We start from the raw sequence: 23,229 nt of genomic DNA, 5'->3' as shown, positions 1-23,229 counted from the left end.
AGAGATCAAATACTCAGGAGGTGAAATCTGGGTGGCGATGGTATGGCGGGAATGTAATGCCCGGAATGACGGACAGACATGCGCCGGCAACTATGTGAATAACTTCAGATATGACACAGGACAACAGGAGATATCTTCTGAAGTAAAATGTGACAGCGAATCAAAGAAAAAAATAAACAAACAAAGAAACATAAAAAAACATAGCACACCCGACATTACATAAGGGTTCAAAATAGGTGAAGTGGATCTACCCTGTCAATTCATAATTGTTTATATTTTCTGAGAGAGCAATTCTTTTTCTTTTTTTATCCAATTACCATGTTCATTGCACACAGCTCAGCTTGGTGAGATTACTGCACTTGAATAGACCATAAACTTGAATAGACCATAAACCGTTTTTTTTTTTCACACAGTGCATATTGACAATTACAAATGTATTTCACTTTCGCAACTATTGCAATGTTTCGCTACTGTTAATTTTTCCTATTATTGTTGTTTTTTCTGTACAAATTTACATGCATTGTTTCTGTCACTCAAGAAAATGAGATTGATGTTTATACCTGTATATTACTTTATTGTGGAAAAACGAATAAATTTGAACTCCAAAAAAGGTCTTCAACTGCAACTTCAGCTGCAACTTCCGGTTTCATCACCCCCCCCCCTTCCCACCCCCACCCCCATTTCGCCGGCACTGACATGTAAGAAGAAATAAAAACTGGAGCAGGAAAACGTATCGACGCTAAAAACACCCAACGCCAAAATGAAATTAAAGAAATCCAAGATGGTGGAGGCGGTATGGCGGGAAATTTCAATGATAACTATAGATGACCATAACATACGCTGACAGAACATCAGTAGAATAAAACTAAATTCAGGTGATGATAGAGAAGATATCAACCAAGTTTCGCTGTCCGCGGTAGTAAAACCAAAACAAAGACCAAAACAAACTGTTCAAAATATTTTGAGGTTCAAATTTTTCGATTAGCAATATCAGAGTATTCAAGGTGTTGATAACCTACCGTGGGAGAATACGCTGGGAGTTACGGCCGCAAACATGAGAGGGCAGAACATAAATGCTCCGCCGAGGCCGCTGACTCATGTGTTTTGGGACTCCCGGCCCATCAGTTGGCTGCACTTTTTCACTTGGGGATTTAAATATTTTTACTTTCTCAATCAATATACTTCCAAGCGCAGATCGATGTAATACATGTATAATAGATAATGATTTGAGGTTTAAACAAGATGCAAACACGATGCCAAAATATATACGAGATTAACAAACACGCGAACAAGCAAGTCACGTCCGCACAGTGGTCATAACTACCTTATGAAAATATAACAAGCTGTCCTGTCTCCTTTCATTACTACTCTACCGTCCTTGTTACAAAATTACAAGAACTAGAAAAGCACTCTGAGAGCGCAGACCTTCGCCAAGCAACTACTTTCCACCGATGATCTTGCTCTTCCATAGAGATCGGTGATTTCCACTCACTGAAAAATCGCCCGATTTCCCAATACAGAAGCCTTTGTTACGTCATAAACCCTCAGCTGCGCGGCGCGCCACGCCCTAGCAGAAACTTGAACACGCACTTTAGTGCGCGTATGAAAACCTGTAATGCGCAGCTTGAACACCAAATTCATTGACCCCACCTGCCAAAATATAAATAAAAATCCTTCATAAAATCCACAAAAAAAAATTCCGGACACTACCAAAATGCAATCCTCTGTTCCTTGTGTCATTCTCAACCTTTCCTGCAAGTTTCAAGTTTCATTCCAATCCGTTCACAACCTATTGAGCTATATTGCACACAGACAAACAAACAAACAAACCAACCGTAATGAAAACATAATCTCCTGCCTTAGCGGAGGTAAAAAATACATGTACACATGTACACAAATTGAAATGAGAACGCGTGCGTTGTCCTTTATGACGTCAGACCGCATAGCGTCTCTGATCCTTGCGCATGGTGCACATGGTGTTGGGCACTGTGACGTCAGTGTACTTCGCAGTTACCACCACAACATCCCCATCGCTTATTATTTCAAAATGAGTCGTGAAAGGCATACAGCAAGAAAACATTGATACTCACTTGGAAAGTAAAAAGACCAAAGCCCGGAACAGGGAGGACTTATTCTGTGAGAGCTTCCCACTAGAGATTTATGAAGTTTCTGCAAGACATTTCACAGGACGAGCCCGACTGGGCGAGCGCAGAGGCGTTCTTGAATCATCCAGAAATATGGCCATCCCTGTCCCAGGGTGTGGCGCGAGAGCTCTGGCTGGCTACATCTGCGGATTCCCTCGTGCCCATCCCCCACCTGGAAGAACACTCGGATGCATTTAGACCACTTCAGGTAAAATTAGGCATGACACAGCTTAGCACTAGACTTTGGGTTTTTGCACTTTTTTTTTTGCTGAAATCGTCAACATTCAAAAGTGTATTCACAATGCTTTACACACAAGCACACGTATTCACAATGCTTTACACACACAAGCACATGTACACGCACACGCACGCGATTGATACGTCTGTGGTGAAAATCCTTACTTGGCATTAAATCTCAATCTTGCCGGGGAAGCTCTTTTTCTTTTTTTTTTTCTTTTTTTTTGAGAAACAAAAAACAAAACGGGTAACCAATTGCATTCATTTTTTTTTGTGTGTGTTAGCGTCCAGGATGGAAAATTGATGAAACACTTTAAAATTCCTATATGATGCAGGTGTAGACTTTGACCATTCTTTTACTCAAGTATAATAATAATGATGGCAATAATAATGATAATAACAATAACAATATTGAGAAAAATAATCATCATTATACACTCAGCAAAAAAAAAAAAAGAAAGAAAGCAAACGCTTTTTCAAGTTTATATTTCTCATGGAATATTTGGCTAAACGTTAATGTATTAGATCTGCCATATAGTTTTATTGGCTATCAACCTGGTGGGTCAATAAAAAGTGAACAACTTCGTTTTTCTCTTCATACTCACAAAAGTAAAAAAAAGGGGGAAAAATTAGCTACTTGTAATTCATGCGTGTTCTTCACAAGTGCTTTTTTAAATAAAAGACAAATCTAACACAGTAACAAACATGAATTAAGTTGCAAAAATAAAGCTGTAGCCTCTGTAATATCTTTGAAGTCCGACAGATTAACAAAGGCTAAAATAATGGAGGAAATGAAGAATCTTCTGTCAAATTGACGTTCAAAAGAAATGAGAGAAGAAGCAATATACATTATACAAAAATGGTAGGAATTTGAAGTGATTTCTCATATTAGAAAAAAAGTGATAGTTAATAATGTTTGATTCTTCAATTTCTCATGAATTATCAAATTAATAAATAAAAAGAATTAAATAAAGATATTCTGTTCATTTAATCATCTTTATGCACTTACTACCTAGGTCATTTGAAGTTTTAGTTGACAGAAAATTCTTATTTTCCCTTTTTAGTTCCCAACTCTGATTTTGTTTGAAGCCATAAAGAGATAAAGAGAACAGAAAATTTACTTTGGCTATTTCATTCATGTTTCTTATTATGTTAAACTGGTCTTTCGTTTTCATTGTTATCTTGGAGGGCATATAACCATTATATATCTTGTTATTTCATGTCAAATAACCACATGTAGAATGCTTTGTAATCATTTGTTACTATTTTCCATATAGGCCCTAGTGCATATTCGATCATTACTACGGCAAAGGCCCCTGAACGTGTTAACTTTAATAGCAGATTCATTTATTATCATTACTATTACTGTAAAGTAGTTGGAGTGGTACACATACACTCTGTAAGTATAGTTTTCCCCTTTCCGCCTACCCTTCCCTCTCTCTTTCTATCCCTTATTCTATCCAGAGTAGCTCAGTATAGGGTCTCCATACCGTCAAGCCTCGGCTTGTTTTTGGAGACCCTTCTGCTTAAGGTCCCTAAGCTGTTTGTACTTGTTTGTTTTGTACTAAAAACTATCTGTTGATATACTGTTTGTCATAAATGGCTTGTACACAATTATATCTGATGTAACGGAATTCAGCAGAAATCAAATCAAATCTAATCAAATCAAATCAAATCAAATCAAATTTCCAAATATAAGACAACATGTCAATATTTGCAATTTTTACTTTTGTGCATCGGAAGACTCATGCTTGCTTATGCGTAGGGTTTCACTAGTTTGATAGCCAACTGAATTATTTACCTCATTACGGTATATAGTACAATGATTTTCATCAAAATCTTCCATGAAAAATTTTGAACTCAAAAAGTGTTTAATTTTCTCTTTTTTGCTGAGTTTATGATATTATTCTCTGTATAATATGCCTTAGAGGTTGCAGTCATGACAAAATACATTTTACCGACATCAAGGCAGTTTATAATAATGTCTGGTCATCAAATCAAAGACGTGCATTTATTAGGAAATGGCAGAAGGAAGGAGATCAGAGCAGTCACCAATGACTACTCACATAATATTCAATATATGAGCGAGGTTCAGACGTGCCATATCCTGCTTCAGTAACACACAGTGGTCTGTAGAAATACGGATAGCGTCGGGTTTTAAAAAAAAAAAAACAAGTATTTTTTCATAGATCAAAAATGCATGTGAACATAATAATCTTATTCTCAGGTTACTACTTGCCCATAGACAGTAAGCACGTTCACAAGGAAATACAGTATCGTATTACACAAGATATAGTCGGGTACCTAAGGGGGGGGGGGGGGGGTCACCGTGCATCCCCCCCAGGACTCCTCGAAACTTACATTTTCAGGATCCTCATGACATACCAAAACATAATCAAGATGTTAACAGGAACGAAAAGTGGCTGTTCTAGGTGAAATTTAATGTATTCTATTGTTTTTCATAATTTCTTATGTATTTCTTTGTTTTTCAACTTTTTCAACTTTTGTTTTTTCTTTTTTTTTCTATTGGAAATTGTCACTGACCACTTTTCTACCATAATTAGCACAATTTGTTTTGTTCAAGTCTCACGCAACTTTCGAGACCAAATTTGCAACTTCCCCTCATACTTGTGCGAAGTCACGCCCATTTTTGTAGCGGAATGTCGTCCCAAAACGGGCACAATTTTGTGCTTTTGTGTACATTTCCTATGGAAAACAGGTGCTCTGTCATGAAGGTCATGAAAACCTGATTATTTTTACAGTAATCACTTTCATTGATTAGTTTTGTGCTAATTATGGTAGAAAAGTGGTCAGTGACAATTTCTGATAGAAAAACAAAGAAAAAGCAAAAGTTGAAAAAGTTGAAAAACAAAGAAATACATAAGAAACTATGAAAAACAATAGAATACATTAAATTTCACCTAGAACAGCCACTTTTCGTTCCTGTTAACATCTTGATTATGTTTTGGTATGTCATGAGGATCCTGAAAATGTAAGTTTCGAGGAGTCCTGGGGGGGGATGCACGGTGACCCCCCCCCCTTAGGTACCCGACTAATACAAGTTACATCGCTCAGAGAAAGTTGATATTAAAGAAGTATCACGTTTGTCCCCTAAAAGAAAGAAACAGTGAAGATCCCCAATACATGTATATTGTTTTGCTCTTCCATGCACACTGTATATACAATCATAGTAGTGCAACTACAAAACCATTAATTTTGATATTTCTTAAATTGTTAGAGAAGAGTTTATTCTTGTAATACTTCATGATTTATAATCCTTTAGGTTTTCTTCGAAGAGAAAGATCTGACGGGCTCCACGATTACAAAGTTGAAGAAACGGCAGAATATGATATTTCTTCAAGGGACTTCCTCAGAAAAGTATCAACGAACCGAGCGTCCTCGAGCAACTACTGTGCGACGATGGTTTACTGTCAAGAATTGGCGACTACCATTTATGAAAGCGTAAGCAATCTTATGATGACTTTCTGTTTCTTGAACAGTGAAAGATATGAGGTAACAGTTCATGACGGTGTAGTATTTTGAATATTCCGAGAACACATTCGTGCAGGATTCGAAAAGTATCGTTACTTTCAATCTAAAAAAGTGTTAAACTTGGAACCAGTCTTACTTTATTCTAATATAGCAATGGTTCACACTATGAGTTATTAGTATCTGTATTATCAAGGAATATTTCTTACACATGTTTATGTCCACATGATATGCTTTTTCAAGCACTTAAAAAGGGGTCATTTGAGGGTGATTTAAATGTAATAAACTTTCATAAATTTTGATAAATTTTGGCGAGCGAGCGCAGCGAGCGAGCCGAAAAGTTTTGTATTTTACATCACAAAACATGGAATTCTTGTCATGTTTTGGTTATTAAATCTTACAATTCTAATCTAGATATAGTGATGGCCCTATAGATAACGATTTATAACAACACACTGAGGACTTGAAAAAATACTCTAGATCAGTACGAGCGAGTGAGCCGAAATTTGTACATTTCCGCATCATCATTACGTTTTGTTCTTATCTTGTTTGACTCGTGTTTTTTTTTCGCCCCCCCCCCCCCATGATCGAAACTGTTGGCGCCCTCTTTTGATCCAATCGGCGATCGCTTCAGAACGAAAGAAATTGCAGCGGGAACTCCATGTTACATTTTCCTGCTAGATATAAAATGACATGTGTGAACACAGTAGACATTGTCATTTTGTCCGCGTCATCATCACGTTTTATTCTTATCTTCTTTTTTATATAAATTTTGGCGAGCGAGCGCAGCGAGCGAGCCAAAAATTTTGTATACTTCAGCTTACAAAACATGAAATCCTTGCGTGAACACAATAAACATTGTCATTTTGTCCGCGTCATCATTATGTTTTGTTTTTATCTTGTTTGATTTGGTGTTCTGCCCCCCCCCCCCCTCCTTTCTCAGTACCCCCGTCCGGGCGAGTTTTTTTTTTTTTTTTTTTTTTTCGTTTTTTCGTTTTTGGCATCCCCAAGGAGTGGCGCCCGGGGCACGTGCCCCTTTGCCCCCCCCCCCCCCCCCCAGATACGCCACTGAACCCAAAACAACGATAAACTCAAGGATCATTACACTCTATAACTGCTTTTATCTTTCAATGACAGCCACAAAGCCTACACTACGGTGAATTTGGACGAAATCGTGACCACTCCGAACGTCGTTTCAGAAATCGTCTTCGACCAGTCGACATCGAGGAAGCGAAACCCCTTCAACGAACCCCATCGTGAAAGTGCAAACAAATGTTTTGTGAACAGCCATGTTCCTCTTGGCAACGTACAAACGAGGAGACTGCAGTTTGTCCTCTCAGATATTTACGCGAAACAGTTCGATGTAAGAAAACTACTTGGCTGCCAAATTAATCTCAACAAACGGAGAAACCTTAGAGGGCGCTCTTCAATAAAGATTGTCCTCGAGACTTACTTTGCAAAGAAAATTTCGTGTGTCGTCACCTACACGACGACATTTCCCGGCAGCGCGCGAGCTAAGGAATGGAGACGTGAAGTGTCAGTTGATCATTGCCCAGTCGCCTTCAGATATGCCAAATTAACAGTTGACAAGTACGGTGTGATTGACGACGTAAAAACAAACCACGGAGAGCAATCGTTTCTTGCTGAACACAGCTGGCTAAATATCTGACTAGTTAAACTCAATGAGAACCGATGAAGTTTCTTCGATGTAAATCATGACATTATGGACAAAGATAATCATTTGACCCATGATTTCTTCTCTCTGGTTCAAAAGACTTCATATTCTATTTATCTATTTATATGTTAGGCATACAATGCCTACCTATCTTGCAAAGTTTGTACACCATGTCCACCTACAGTGAGTAGGCGCAACCTTGCATTCGTGTTAGTGACCAGACATCTAGTAGGGCCTAATAGTGAAAGGATAATCCGATGTATGACTTATTGAGTTACTAACAGAGCAGAGTTGTCATGGGTCGTCATGAGTTCTCAATTATTACGTCATGTTGTCTTTTGATTTCAAAACTCTCAGCTGTCCTGTTTCATTTCATATCTTTAGGCAGGGAGAGATTGAAACGTGACAAATTAGTCAGGTCTGTCTTTTGACAAAGGTTTAGTCCTTCTTTCAGGTCCTAACTGAAATCTGCTGCATTCATTTCGAATGCTCTCTGTATGAATATCAACATAAATTTTGCTAGATATGCACACTGTTTTTTTTTTTATTTCTTTTTGACAAGTTTTGTAATTCAAATAAAACCCTTTCCAGTCCCCCTGTACCTCTTGCATTGTTTCTCTTTTCAATGTCCTTGAAATAATTAGCTAAGTGCCGTCAAATGGTGTATCCAGTGTATACAGTACGTAGGTTTTTCCCTTACTGATTGATGTATGTGCTACTTAAGTGCAGGTATGGATGATCCCAGCTCAGAGTTTGTTTGTTATTTTTGCGGCATTTTGTTTAGAATGAATTGGAAATAGATGATCAATTCAGCATTAGACAACCATCTAGTCATATAGACACTGCTTGTATTCATTTATTTATTTATTTATTTATTGTTTGTTTGTTTGTTTGTTTGTTCATTTCCGTCTGAGAAGGTGGCTGGATAGCCCATATTCAGCTACACTAAGCTGGTGTTCCATGGGGTTCATTTGGATGTGAGGTGGGACCACTTCACTGGGGTAAACACCCTGCTCTTTGCGATGAATAAATGAAGCGGGATCTTTTGCGTGCATGAATTGTGATTCTCTCAATTTTATGTGCTACCCGAGGGACAGAGTGTTTTGCCTCTTGCTAGAGGGGACGGTATGATTACACACAACATTGCTCAGTCCAGACTCGGGTTCGAACCCGGGCCCTTAGGATCGGGAGGCAGACGCGCTACCGACTGAGCCAACTTACTGCCCTGTTCGATATTTCAGTAAGGAGTTATTCAGTAGTCTGCTAAGTACGAAACAAATTTTATATAATACATACACTATCAAATGCCACATGGAGATAATTGAATTTACAATACCTATCACAGAAGCCATAAAAACTTGACAGATTACCATGAGATGTGCTCACTCATGCGTGCTTAACTTGGAGCAATTTGCCAATCAGTTGCAATTTAAAAATCTCGTAATAGAAGCAAACATCGTCAGCCTTTAGATTGCGATGGCAGATTTCGCAATAAAGCCTAAAATATAAGGAGATAATTGTGTTTTTGGTCCTCAGTACACCATAACTGTAGAATGTTAAACTGATTAACATTTCTACAGTGGTTGCTTCTATTCCTAACTCACATTTTAGAACTATTTTGAAGAACTAATGCTGGGTTTCTGTTTCATCTGGAAATGGGAAACTATGTCTTTAAAAAACGTACATATTATGTATGCTGTAACCCTTCGCGTGCTTCGAGTGCCAATAGGCACAGGAAGCTCCATAGCTTTGTGCATACCGTCCAAAGTAATAACTGGCACAGAAAGTGTTGGATGTACCATCAAGTCTTGTAGATGCATGTGTGCAAAATAATCTTCAACGAATGTTAGGGGATCCACTAGTTTGGTGTACATGTACCACAGAAGATGACACCTTGGCAACACGATATGAGTGTCCAACCCCCTCTTTCCCCGAGGCTGGGCATACTTCAGAATTATTATATTTTGGGCCTTCTATTGTTTTGACTATAAATTATTTTGACTGGATCAATGTGGATAATGTCAAGGCGATGTGTCCAGAGGCATGGAATGCAAACAAACAAACAAACAAACAAACAAACAAATAAATAAATGAATGAATAAATAAACAAACACACACACAAACACACACACACACACAAGGGTCAGGTTTTGAATGCGATTCGAAAAGAGTTGTATTATGAGAAGAGAGGACAATAGAACTTGAAGAAGAAGAAGGAGAAATGAAACTCCATTGAATCTTGACCATTTTCGGCTGTGGGGATTGTGTACACACTCTGTCCAATGTTGTATTTCGGAATGTGTTTAGTTACATTAAATGTGCAATGTAATATATTTCCGAAAATTCTTCGTGCAATACTGTTCCTGTCATGTTTGTCAGTTTTTAATCGTCAAGTTCTAAGTTAATAATGTCTTTGATGAGTTTTGTCTATGATGTGTTTGTTCTGCGTTATCAGTAAATGTCTAGGCAAGTCGCCAACTAAGGTGGGGTAAACAGAATCGTTCGCGCCAGATGTTCGCTTCTCAGGGACATTTTTTTTTTTTTTTTAACTGAGACAGAGGAGAGCCTCCAGAGGAGGAGGGAAATTATGTGTAACGATTGACGACGATATCGATTATAAGCGAGTGCATGTTTCACAGCCTTGAATGGAACGTTTTTTCTTTCTCTTTTTTTTTGCGGTTTGTCTTAAATCTGTATTCTTTTACTATCGTTATTCGATTTACCAATTATATGTATTGTTTCAAATGAAACTTAGCATTCAATGTTTCCATTCCGCAGACCTATTTCTATTGCGCGTGTGAGATTCCATCCCGTGTTTAGGCAAATATTTTTCCATTCCTCACATTTGCAGAAAAATCATTATATCCTCCGTCATATTGCTGTCGTTTCGATACCATTATAATTATCATCTGCTAGTTATTGATAAAACGACAATATTTTGGTAATCATAGTGTTCCTGATATGAAGTTTAAACTTGAACCCTTTGAAGACTTGTGCAACTTTAATAGACTTCCCCGAAAATGACAGAATTATCAACAAGTTGATTGTAGTCACTCTAATACACGAAGAAGAAGAGAAGAGCATAATAATCACTATCGCTATTTTCTTCATGATTCATTAGAAGTATCTTCTCGATGACTATGGGTTCAAGGAAATGTAAAAGAGGATATCTTCTGCCTGTAGAGCATAATAGACCGTCAAGTGATTCGTGTGACTTATCATCAGGCAGATAAGTGCAGAGAAATGAACACATGGCGTGGCTAGCGGCAGGATTTAATAGTACATCTTTATTAATATGTAACTAACATTAGAGATAGGCACGACCACTTACGCAAGCTTTCATAACAGCAGTAAGGGAAGGGGGCTGCTGTAGCTCTGGTCTCCATCTTCAGTCGATAGATAAGACATTGCCGAGAGGATCGACGCTCAAGACGCAACTCCAAAGTCGCAATGTGGTGGCCCCTGTGCATACTCTTACTTTGCAGCTGCTTAGCAACTGCTACAGGTGAGAAACAAAAAAGAAAGACTTTGCCTAATGCTGTTAGACTACTTAGAATCCTATTCAGAAGTTTTTACAGGTTTTTCACTTTTTTGCCGTTTTTGCCCCATAATATTTAAAGGCAAACATAGACATTATGAGTAATGATTAAGTTATATGTCGTGATATTGATGACTGTCACATAATTACCCTTGACACAGTGACAGCGATGGCCGCACTTTTGAACGGATAATCCGATTTCCCTCAAACTTTCACCCATGTAATCTACAAATATTGCTGCATTTACTCAATTCACCGTACAGACATTTCGGTGAACTTAGCCTTTGATTGTTGTTGAAGTTATTCGCTCGTGTAAATTATTACTTTTTGTTTGATTCAACTTTGCAGGCGGAATTGCAATTCCCGTTTTTTTTTTTTTTTTTTTTTTTTTTTTTTACGCGATGATTTTATGTGAAAAAACCCCATTGATATGTCATAATTATTCTACGTCATGATTCTTCCAGCTGAGGACTCTACATGCAGCAGTTACCCATGCAGCTCTTCATGTGATCAGAACCTGCCGCCATGCAACGGTCTCATCTTCCAGGAAGAGTTCGATTCGTTCAACCATCATATTTGGGAGCACGAGATCACCGCCGGTGGTGGAGGAGTGAGCATTAACTCTTTCTTTCAAGTCTGTGCTTCGGATGCTAATTGGGACAGAAAATCCCTTAGCGTCTTACACTGTACAAAGTCCCTGACACTGACGTGGTTAAAATACAAGCCCGTCAATGTCTGAATCCTGATCTTCCTCTTGTTGTTTTCCTCTTCGCTTCTTCATATTCATTCTTTACGTGTCTCCCTTTCTTCTTCTGCTGCTACTCCTTCATCTTCTATCTACACCCAGTTTTTAGTGCTCTAGCAGACAGGGATATATACAGTATAATACATTTTTTTTTTCGTTGTACACTATAGTATTTTCTTTTTATTTCTGGCCTTTGATCATTTATTTGAAACAAATGTTTCGTAAAATGAAGTTGTCCCAATTTGCCATAGAGACGCCTGTTGACGGGATTGACTGTATGTTATCCTAATTGCCGCAAGTATGACCATACTCATAATATACATGTTTGCATGATGTTGAAAACGGATTCACAAAATCATCTGAAAATGAGAAGATCTGACTGGCCGAGAGCTTGCTATGGCTGTGTTTTCTGGCCCGAAAGGGAAGAATGTACGTTTTTGGAAATACACATTGGTGTTGCTCTTAAACCTTCCCTTACCTCAGAACTGGGAGTTCCAGTATTACACCAACAACCGTTCCAACAGCTACGTTCGTGATGGCATTCTGTACATCAAACCAGTAAGTCGAAACAAGTGCAATAAGAACCTTTTACTGATCTTTGCTACACAAGTTTTCGTTGGTGAAGATATCAAATATCACACGGATTTTCATCTATCATGCATTATTCTATAACATCACTACCTTTGCATACAGATTTGCTTAACTTTCTATCTTAACTATCTACTCAAAGCGCAGAAATGAAGGATCACAGTGTTATATTTGGGGTTTAAGACCAGAAATCCTTTTATTTGAATCATGCGAAGTGGGGAAAAACTGTTTATTACTTATGATAGCCCTCTAGACTCACGTTAAATGATACCTAACAAAGCTGGGGTAATAACGGCAATATCCTTCAGACGAGAAGTCCTGCATTAAGAAGGCTACCCTTGATATGAAAATAATTCTACTGCGTTTGAATCCATTCTCGAAGATTTCTACAATCCCCATCACTGCCCATTGACTTTGTACACCACCTCTCGTGCTTCCCTTCAGGTCATTATCAAGGCAAACTGGACCTACTCAAAATCCTGCCAAATAAAATCTCAGTATGGTGAAAAAGGGGTTTAGCCACAAAGGGTATAATTATTAGTTATTACGTGATTTTATCCATATATAGCTGCCACGACTGGACACAATTAATAGCTCGACATGTATGCAATGATATTTTGAGGATAATAAGTAATTGTCCGTATAAGCGCAGATTTATCCTTTTTATTTGAAAAGGAACCACCTTGCTGACCTTGGTGATTAATTTGTTTATATTCACTAGACTCTTACCTCTGACAAATACGGAGAAGAGTTCCTGTACAATGGAATCCTCAATCTATGGGGTAAGATTTATTGAATATACTTTTTACCAGGAATCACATGAACAGTCATTTCATTGACGTGTCCCTCCAATGTTGATACATTACATTGTTCATCTTGGTCAATTAATTACATGTTTTTCTTTTTCATTACTAATTTTCGCCATTTTAACCTGTATATCTCATTTATGTTATACTTGCATTTATCCTTTGCTACACACACACACACACACACAAAACAAAGAGTGAAGCGTACTAATGGTGATGGTAATGGTAATGGTTTATTTAAAAATTCATTTGCAGTCATGAAGATGGCTGAATTGCAGAATGTTGTACAAAATCAATAACATACACAATTATACAATCATTCTTCGATTAAAAGGATGATTGTACACCAAGTTTTGGCGAAAAAAAACAAAAACAAAAACGAAATTTGAATTTGATTAAACTGACCCCGATTGTGATCTGGGCTCAAGTCGATTTGTTACCAGTCTCTCGTTTGCATTCTTGTCATACGTATGTCAAACAGAAGCTCAATGTCTTTAAAAAGCGAATTAACTGACAAAAAATTATGCTGTTCGGGAAATTTTCGTAGACGCTTGTCTCTAATGTCATCATGTATTTGTGTTTACGCCAACCCACATTCCAAACTATATTCATTGCATTTAGATAAGTTTGTACTTTTTCAACTACTGTCATGCCACCAGTAAGCGTGGTAGCTCTTAAATGTGTTTCATTCCTGTTTCATAGGGATTACTACTGTATTTACCGGTGTGATTTTTATAAAAATCGTGACAAACATCTTTAAACATGCGGATACAAATACAAAATTATTATTCTATTATACTACAGTGAAAAGATATAGGCCACACATTATAATAATGCCATCCATTCCCCAGGTTCATCACCAGCCAACCTTTGCACGGGTAATGCCTGGTGGGGGTGCGAGCGAAGTGGAAGTTATAGCAATATTCTCAATCCTATCCAGTCGGCTAGGATCAGAACCGTGAACACGTTTTCATTTAAGTATGGACGACTAGAGGTTGAGGCTAAGATGCCGTCTGGAGACTGGATATGGCCAGGTAACTTTCGACTTTTTCTCCTTCCACATGTCTTTCTTTATACTTTTTATTCGCCTTTGGCATCACCACTGTTTATTCTCTTTCAGTTTATTCTCTTTCAGTTTATTCTCTTTCAAAACGACTAAGTGTGCCAAGCAGCACAGTGACTGCGAATATCAATGTATCACATGGGCGTTTATAACCTAAGGCAGTATTGCCATTTTTTTTAACACCGATCGTTGAGATTATTCAGGATATTTCTATTCGGTGTATCAGCATGTAAACACACACCTCTGTCGATAACAAGACAAAGACTTGTTTGGGTTTCTTCATAGCCAATAGTTGGAATATAATATGATGTAGTTAGTTTCTTTATAACATGGTACCAGAAACAAAAGTGACGATCTACCTGTAATGATTATAGAGATGACATGTCTTATGATGGATGTTGTAGTAATGATCATAATTGTAATGAAACATGCAGTAATGAACATTATGAGCAAAACGGTGTTTTTATATATATTTATATAGTGCCTATTATACGTATGGTAAAATATCTGTGTCATCAAACTTATCCTGTCGTTTAGCAAAGCGCGTAATTGTTCTTCAGATAACATTCAGCCACAAACATTAGTGATGCAAACATTATAATGTTACTCACAAATCATATTCAGCAACTACATTTTTGAAATGTCAGCAATAAGTAATCGGCTGACAATTCAAATGAAAGCGATTATTATTTCTTCATCAGCGATCTGGCTTCTACCCAAACACAATCGTTTTGGAACTTGGCCTGCATCGGGAGAAATCGACTTGGTGGAGTGCAGAGGTAAATTAAAAGAAAATCACTCTATTTATTTTTTTTTTCTCCAATTTCATTTTTCTGCACTTTCTTTCATGAACACATCATGCAAACAGAAACTCAATGCAATAGACACTTTGATAAATGCATAATAAATACAAAATATTTTTGGAATTACACTTAAAGGGGATGGCTAGTAACTGATCAGTGGGAATCAGTGGGAATGCTTGGGGATGATTGTTCCAATCCTTGTGGGATTCATTTAAGAGTACATTATTGTTGTGTGAAAATTGTTTGCTTCAGAATGGTCTCATTTTCAAGTAATGTGCAGTTTAATGTTTCCAGGTTAGCATGCCTCTATAGTGACGGGGCATTAAACTGCACATTAATTGAATATGAGACCGTTCTGAAGCAAATAATTTTCACACAACAATAGGTATATAGTGTACTCTTAAGTGAATTCCACAAGAATTGGAACAATCATCCCCAGCATTCCCACCGATTCCCACTAATCAGTTACTAGCCATCCCCTTTAGTATTTTTCAACTATCAAAAAGTGATGTGTGCTGCGGAGCCATGTTTCGAAATGAATAGGCTGTCAAGATGAAATCAGTGCAAAATAACTTTACAAATTGATTATCTCCACACTCAAATCTAGCGGATCGTCCCCATTGTAGTCATAATCTCGAGTAAATGGCTTTACCTGCATGACAAGTGCAGTATGCTGCTTTTGAGTCAACGAGCCTCAACCCCAGCAGCTATTCTATTGGCTAAACAAGTAGGCCTACATTTTTGATAAAAAAGTTAACAATCAGGAGTATCCTTTCTATAAAAGAAAAAATAAACAAATAAAAACAACAACAAACGTCTTCTCTCAGATGCGTGCCATTAGCACGTTCCACGAAGAAAATATTCAAAACATATTCTGTTGTCAGTTTTATACAGTTATGATAACGTCTACTATTAGTATAATTATATAATATTGGATGGCCTTGAGATTAATACAAGGAAATATTGGACGAGCTATGCACAAATATTGGACGAGTCGAAGACGAGTCCAATATTTTGCTTAGCGAGTCCAATATTTCCTTGTATTAATCGAAAATGGGACATTCAATATCATCATTATTATCCTACAGAGGATTTTAGCAAAGAATGTTTTCACGTTGGCCTACCCTTTCTGTCTCCGACTCCGAGTGCTGTTCCTACTGTGTAGTGATCCTGACATGGGGTATGGTACATGTACACTCTTCAGTGCCAGTTAATCCACTTCAGTCTCTGATAAAACAGTGATCTATGTATCCAAGGTAGCCGTCATGTTACTGTTAGACCGAGATCTAGCTAATTTAGACCAGAATTAGATGTATTTGTATCCGAGATCTGAGAAACAATTCACGTCACATCTACCGTAGATCGTGAAAGATCGAAGTAGGCTACTAATGCTACTACCACAACTAGTCCTGCTGTGCTGTATATAACGTACTTGTACACACGTACGTACATGTACAGTAACTGTAATATGCATATCGCGCATGCAAATGCAAGCGCAGCGGCGGCGGCCGGCTACATTATATCGCGCGCGGGCTATCTAGCAGTAGCGCTGAGCATGCAGAGCTGCAGATCAATCGTCGCCTTGCGCCTGCATGCACAAAAAAAAATGCAACTTTTTTTCATCAAACCTAAATTTAACTTCCTGTTATGAAAGTGATATTTTGAAAAATTGTGTGAAAAACAATTTCAACTAATTGATATATGAAATTTGTTTGTATAAACACAGAATTTCAGAAGAAACGATATTCTAGTTAATTCGTGATTAACCAATCACAGACGTTTGTACTTCTTATTTCAGGTCATCTCGTATATATCTCAACCAATCACGGTGCAGTTTATAAAAACTTTGGGGAATCCTCCTCTTGCCGTCCAATATTTTAAATATTGGTTGCCTCGGCAAAAAATATTGGTCGAGTTCAACAAACTTTTTAAGTGGGTTGGAGGTTATGAGGTGCGTCGACAAAATAACACTTGTATTTGGGCTCTAAAAATCCTCTGTATGGATAATAATACGTGATAAGACATTCGGTAAGTTCTGTCAAGACTTTTTGCTTTCATGATATCTTAAAGCTATTTTAAACAAGTGTAAGGAATATTCGTTTTGCAACACAGCTCTCTTTAGAGCACTGTATAATATGAAATGCTAGGGATCACTCAATTTTTACCTACATTGTGATACTTCATTATTATTATTGTCGAAAGCTTTTGACCCAGAAAGAAAGTATGAGAATATCCACTCAAGTATGTAGGCCGTACAAAATCTGATTCTCGTATAGACCTCCTGACGCAGCATGACTTCACATTTTAAGAATAATTTGTAGATATTACAAAATAAATACTTTCACCTTGCAGGAAACCGACAGCTATTTGACAGCAGCGGTTCTCCCGTGGGTGTTAGCCAAATGGGATCAACTATGCACTGGGGACCGCTATGGTCGTTCAATGCCTACCCCCTCACCCACAGTACCAAGTGAGAAATCAGTTCATTTAACATCATAATTCAGTTTGACAGATTTTAAAAAAAAAACAGATGAGCCGGGCATTTTGACTGATTTATAGAAAAACAGTTGTGTAGGGCATAAAGATGTTTATCGGTATCATTTATCTTTTGCAAAGTCGAATGCTTATGTTTATGATGTTATTCCTGATTTGTTTTGTGTTATGTTTTGAACAAACGAAAATAAATGAATTGATTTGTATTGAATTGAAAGATCTGCAATTCTTTATTTCAACATTACGGTGTCACAATTAGAAAGCCTCGGTGTATTGAAATGACTGCACAGTGACACAGGACGTAATGATAATTATGTCACAATGGCCTTACAGAGCGTTTCGAGACTGAAAGTGACTTTTCTTTCTCAAGACACGGCTGAAAAAAAAAAACCCGACTTGAGCAATATGGTAGAAACTATGATAGCTAAACAATAGTGAATGGGCAATGCATCAATCATAGCACGTACAATGTACATTTTATAAGATAAACGTCGCAAAGACTCAAATTTAATTATCCTGGTCAGTAAATTTGTGAAGAAGTATAATAGTGGGAGGACAAAAGCGATCCGTAATATCTCTGTCAACCATAATTGTATCTCTCTAATTCTAGCACTTGTATGCATAGCAAGAAGACTCGCCTGTATCCATAGTTTGGGCACTGGCTCAACAGACTAGACAAAACTGCCCTTGATTTTTGGCCCTAAAACTTGTGAAAGAGGGGCAATATAATTTGAAAATTACATTGCTCCGATGTGTGATGGTCGATAATTGGCAATATAAAAGATGATTTAGACTTAAATTTCACATTCCCAGCGGATCCGTAAAATCAGCTGTTAGCCTATCATATGAATCTATTCACGCGTGATATCAAAAGTAGTTTCAAATGGGAAACGTTATGGAATTCCATTGTCTTGCAGAACCCTGGACGGATCAGATACATTTGGAACTGGTTTTCATACCTACGCTCTCGACTGGACGTCCACAAACATCAGGTTAGACAGGGCGTCAATTTTATGGTCTTCTTCAATGTTTTTATTTCACTTTTTATATTTCAGGCCACCTCATTATAGTATTATAAGGTTGAACCAGCAGATTTAATCCCTAAACACATCATTACCCAAGTCAGCCATTTTCATAAGGCTTTAAAGACGCATGCAGGGATTTAGAAAGTAAAAATAACTTGGAATGTGACAATTTATTCCTTGTATAAACATCGCGGTTCTTGATTTTGATGGTCACATGAGAGAGGAATCAATTATTATAGTTAGCACAAAAAGGTCCACGAAAATGATTTAAAATTGAGTAAGTATCTTAGCATATAATGACCTTCCCGTACAAATTTTATGCGCATTCCTTGTGTTATTCACCGACAAAGACATTTTCCATGTGAGGCATAGAGATGGAAATCCTACATGAGAAATGCGACCTTTCAGAGAGAAACTTGGCGTTTCAAGATGAAAACGAGTTCCGACAAACATAAAGTCTCTCTATAGCCTTTACTGAAAGAGAACGTGGACAAAACAAACTTGTCTTTCTACGATTTGCAGAATGACTATCATAAATCATGATATCCAAAGTGCTTCATTCGCGTAGCCCTTCTTTCGACAACAAAGGGTCTACTGTATTCTAGACTTTATATTAGATTACACTTGATTTCTTCTATAATCTGATTGCAAGATAAACTTCGACTGTTTCAATAACCCGAACGAAATCAGCCTTACAGAGGAGAACGCAGCCTGACTGTTATAGGTCCTGTTTACCTTTGGTAACAGTGATTTAGAAAATGTTCAAGATATCATATTTGATGCGTATGTGTAGGTCTGTTGTATCACAAAACATCCTATCATATGAATTTTTTGCAATAAAGCCTAAAATATGAGGAGATATCAATATTTTTCTCACTAAACAATAACTGTAGACGGTTCAGTCTGGCAACATTTTTACTATAAGTATTGTTCACATTTTGTGTATTTAACAACACTTAACATTGATTATACGGATTCACATTTTTACAGTGGTTGTTTCTATCCTAAACTTACATTTTGGAACTATTTTAAGCACGAATGCTGGGTTTTTGTTGATCTGCAAATGGTAAATTATGCCTTTAATCCTCTGTCTGGACTGCATTCGTAGTGTGTACTAGTCTAGCAATGTACATAATTCTCTCTAGTACCGTCACTAAGGGTGTGTAGTATGACGAGAAACTGCCGACCTTTTCCCTGTTTTATTTCATCTGGTCTACACGGTCATGTGACTGATGTGTCATTTTAGGTTTTACGTTGATTCAGAGCTTATTCTCACCGTCGATCCGGGAACTGAGGGATTCTGGGACTTTGCTGACTTCGAGAATGCCGCACCGGGACTCGCTAACCCCTGGGTCAACTCTGGAAATAAAATGACCCCTTTTGACCAAGAGGTAAGGCAGCTTGCCACCAATTATCATTTCTCCCGTTCTGATGAAGTGAAAAGGGAACATTATTTTTTTTCTTCCCAGAACTGTATCCAGCAGCAAAGTTTGCTCTGTTATAACATTTTGTTCGTCTGTATAGTATCATATATCACTATTCAAAAACACTTCGATTTTCCTGTTTTTTGATACTGACATCATGTATGTTATTTCTACTTCTCAAAAAAAAAAGAAAAAAGAAAAGTATTAGACTGAACCATTTGACGAAGAATATACATTATGTTCTTCTTCGATAGTTCTACCTTATCCTGAATGTTGCTGTTGGGGGAACCAACTATTTCGGAGACTCCCTGGTGAACCAACCGTACAGCAAACCCTGGCTGAACACGTCGCCAACTGCCGCCACAGATTTCTGGCAGGCGAAGGATAGCTGGTTGCCAACGTGGAATCAGGACGTCAACAACGGGGAGGATGCTGCGATGCAAGTCAACTACATCCGTGTCTACGCCCACGATGAAACCACGTATCATTACAGGGAGCGCTAGATGCTAAATTTGCCCCCGTGATACTTTTCAATCTCGTTTACCAATCGGCCATATGAATGAAAATGATGATTACCAAAATATGAACTATTAAACACTGCAACTGGCTGCTCTTTTCCTTGAGTGCCAGGATGCAGTAATTACTACTTGGAACTGAATATCTCCTTAGAAAACAAAAACCTCTGAAGCACCATCCCCCAAATGTTCATAGTGCTGACAATAATCGCCATTTCTTTCTGTTCTCTGATGAAGGTAAGGGGATAGAGGGGTAAAGGACAACACGTTTATAGAGTGTTTTGAGACAGAGCTGTAATGTCTCATAAATGATTTAGTTTGTCAAATAAAGTAGGCCTTACTCCTTGTTGACCCTTTTTCGAGACCACATGTGGCAATAATACAATTTGGTTGAATGATCAAGAAATTTTCAAGAAAAAAATATCCAACATAAAAATGTAAAAAAGAAAAAAAAATCGTGCAGGGATGTGAGAACTACTTGCAAAAAAAAAATCGGAAAAATATTAAATTGATATGAAAAACAGTCTATTGGGCATTAATGTGTGAATATTACACCGATTTGGATTACCAAAAACTCTTGAAAATGCGTTTCGGGCAATATAAAAAAAAAAGTCATAATCTTACATCTCTCACACTCTTACATCCCTGCATTCGATTCAATTCATTCACACGAATAAAATCACGTCATACGTGTCGATGAGGATTAATTTTATTCTTTACGATCTCAAACATAACATGCCTGGAATCGCTTATATTGAGTGTGTTTCTATGTGTGTGTGGGGGTGTAAGTGTGTGTGTGCGGAACTGTGTGTGTGTGTGTGCAAGTCGCTATGAGATGAGATGAGATGAGATATATATAGAGAAAGAAGGACAGAGAAAAAAACGTGAGATAGAATGAACGAAAGAAAGAGAGAAAGGGGGGGGGGGGGAGAAAGAGGGAAAGAGATTGAAAAAGGGAAAGCGAATACCGAGATAATTCCTCCCCTCGGTTCTCTCAAATGTATTGCACTATGCAGCTACATACGAGTCTACGTCGCATGATCAGAAACAAAGAGAGACGTGGGGATCATACAATGGTAAGAGTCTGTATTGCAAGTTTAAAAAAATCATGTTACCAAATAGATGTGCAAAATTAGAAAATGAGAATAAGACAGTCAGTAAAACACTTTTATCTACCATCGCTACGAAAAAGAATGTACTTTAATGAAGAGTAGGATTTGATTCAATGACACTGTCAGAATGTTCATGCAGCGGAATTTCTCTTCTTCTGAGGCAAAACTATAATTGTTGCTTGGAGACCTGTTTGATGAAGTCACAAGGCTCAAGCTCAACTGCATTTTCCTCCATCTCCAACATTATCGGTAGAATAAAGTATCAATGTGAATAGAAGGACAAATTTAAAGTATGAAACAGCTGGTAAATGCGTTAGAGTTACACCTTCAACGTGAATTGCGCAATGTCAAATACAATCATTGTACATATCGAAATGATCATTATGCCAATTGTCATAGGTTCAAGTTAAACCGTATTTCTTTAATCCATCTCCAACATAAGTAATCAATAGAACACACGTGCAATATGGATGACAGAACAAATTCTACAGTATGTGGATGCAAAATCTACAGTTGCACCTTCAAAGTGAATTTCGCAATGTCAAACATATCGATTGCTATACTGTACTCTACAATAACATTGATAACCAGGAGTGACTGCTTATTTATTTATTCATTCATTTATTTATTTTTGTACAAAGCTAGAGCTAGACATGATTGTAACTCCACTGGAGTGCTAACTAAGTGCACAATTAAATATTAAGCCAAAAAAAAAATTTACATTGAAGAATTAAACAGACAGACAGACAGACAGACAGACAGACAGACACACAGACACAGACACACACACATATATATATATATAAGCAAGCAAACGACAGAAAGCCGTATAACAATATCAACCGCAAAATATATCTTATCAAGTTATCTACAAAGAATAGCAATTATTAAGGCCACACCGAAAATGTAACTGGGCTGGGCATCTGCTAATGGCCAACCCTGCGTATAATAGAGAGTGAGTTGTCTCTTGAGAGTATCACAGACCTAGGAAATGCGATGTACATACAGATATACAGTCAACAGGTCATCCTGTCGTTACATGAATAAGCATACACCTGTACAGAAGTTGTTCAAATGAAAGTTTTAATTCGACCGTGTTATATGCAGGTGTAAAGTATATTGTACACTCTAGATGGGTGTTGGTCCTCAGCTCATTTTTGTTCGATGTTTGTTTTAATAAAAGTTCAGTTCAAAAGGCCATGTGGAATACTTTTCGAAAGAGTGAATTAAAATTATCATAGTGGACATTTACGACTGAAAAATAACTGTCTTCACACTGCTAAGGGAGACAGGAAAAAAATGTGTATCAACGAGGCGTCTTTCGATAAATCTTGACGTCTTCGACATAAATGTCTCGAAAGACACATTCTAATGCAATACTACTATTCTGTTTGTCTGCTTCTTCACACTCATTTATCAAAGCCATCTAAACAAGATGTGATTCTGCACTTTAGGACACTAAGGAGGGCGCTTTTTCCTCTCTTTTTACTTCATATTTCCAACTGCTGCCTCGTCCAAATGACTCAAACTCCTATACTATTATAAGCATGAAATTCGCGGAAACTTGGACTC

General features: G+C 37.5%; 2 protein-coding genes across 2 annotated transcripts; both read left to right on the top strand.

The window, feature by feature from the left end:
- Positions 1 to 2,160: 2,160 nt before the first annotated feature.
- On the top strand, positions 2,161 to 7,539 carry LOC139717495 (uncharacterized). The gene is made up of 3 exons (XM_071629001.1): positions 2,161 to 2,352; positions 5,665 to 5,759; positions 7,008 to 7,539. The coding sequence occupies exons 1-3, from the start codon at positions 2,161 to 2,163 to the stop codon at positions 7,537 to 7,539; spliced, it is 819 nt and encodes a 272-aa protein (XP_071485102.1).
- Positions 7,540 to 11,534: 3,995 nt separating this feature from the next.
- Positions 11,535 to 20,533, top strand: LOC139717493 (beta-1,3-glucan-binding protein-like). The gene is made up of 9 exons (XM_071629000.1): positions 11,535 to 11,693; positions 12,312 to 12,386; positions 13,138 to 13,198; positions 14,074 to 14,256; positions 14,987 to 15,064; positions 17,441 to 17,558; positions 18,499 to 18,573; positions 19,853 to 19,997; positions 20,285 to 20,533. The coding sequence occupies exons 1-9, from the start codon at positions 11,535 to 11,537 to the stop codon at positions 20,531 to 20,533; spliced, it is 1,143 nt and encodes a 380-aa protein (XP_071485101.1).
- Positions 20,534 to 23,229: the final 2,696 nt, after the last annotated feature.

Source organism: Diadema antillarum, unplaced genomic scaffold (assembly GCF_040938485.1).
Source record: "Diadema antillarum isolate AM-2024a unplaced genomic scaffold, OU_Dant_1.0 scf00000075, whole genome shotgun sequence".
Taxonomy (NCBI): Eukaryota; Metazoa; Echinodermata; class Echinoidea; order Diadematoida; family Diadematidae; genus Diadema; species Diadema antillarum.
Note: the sequence above shows the minus strand (reverse complement) of the source record. Positions and strands in the feature narration are given on the sequence as shown.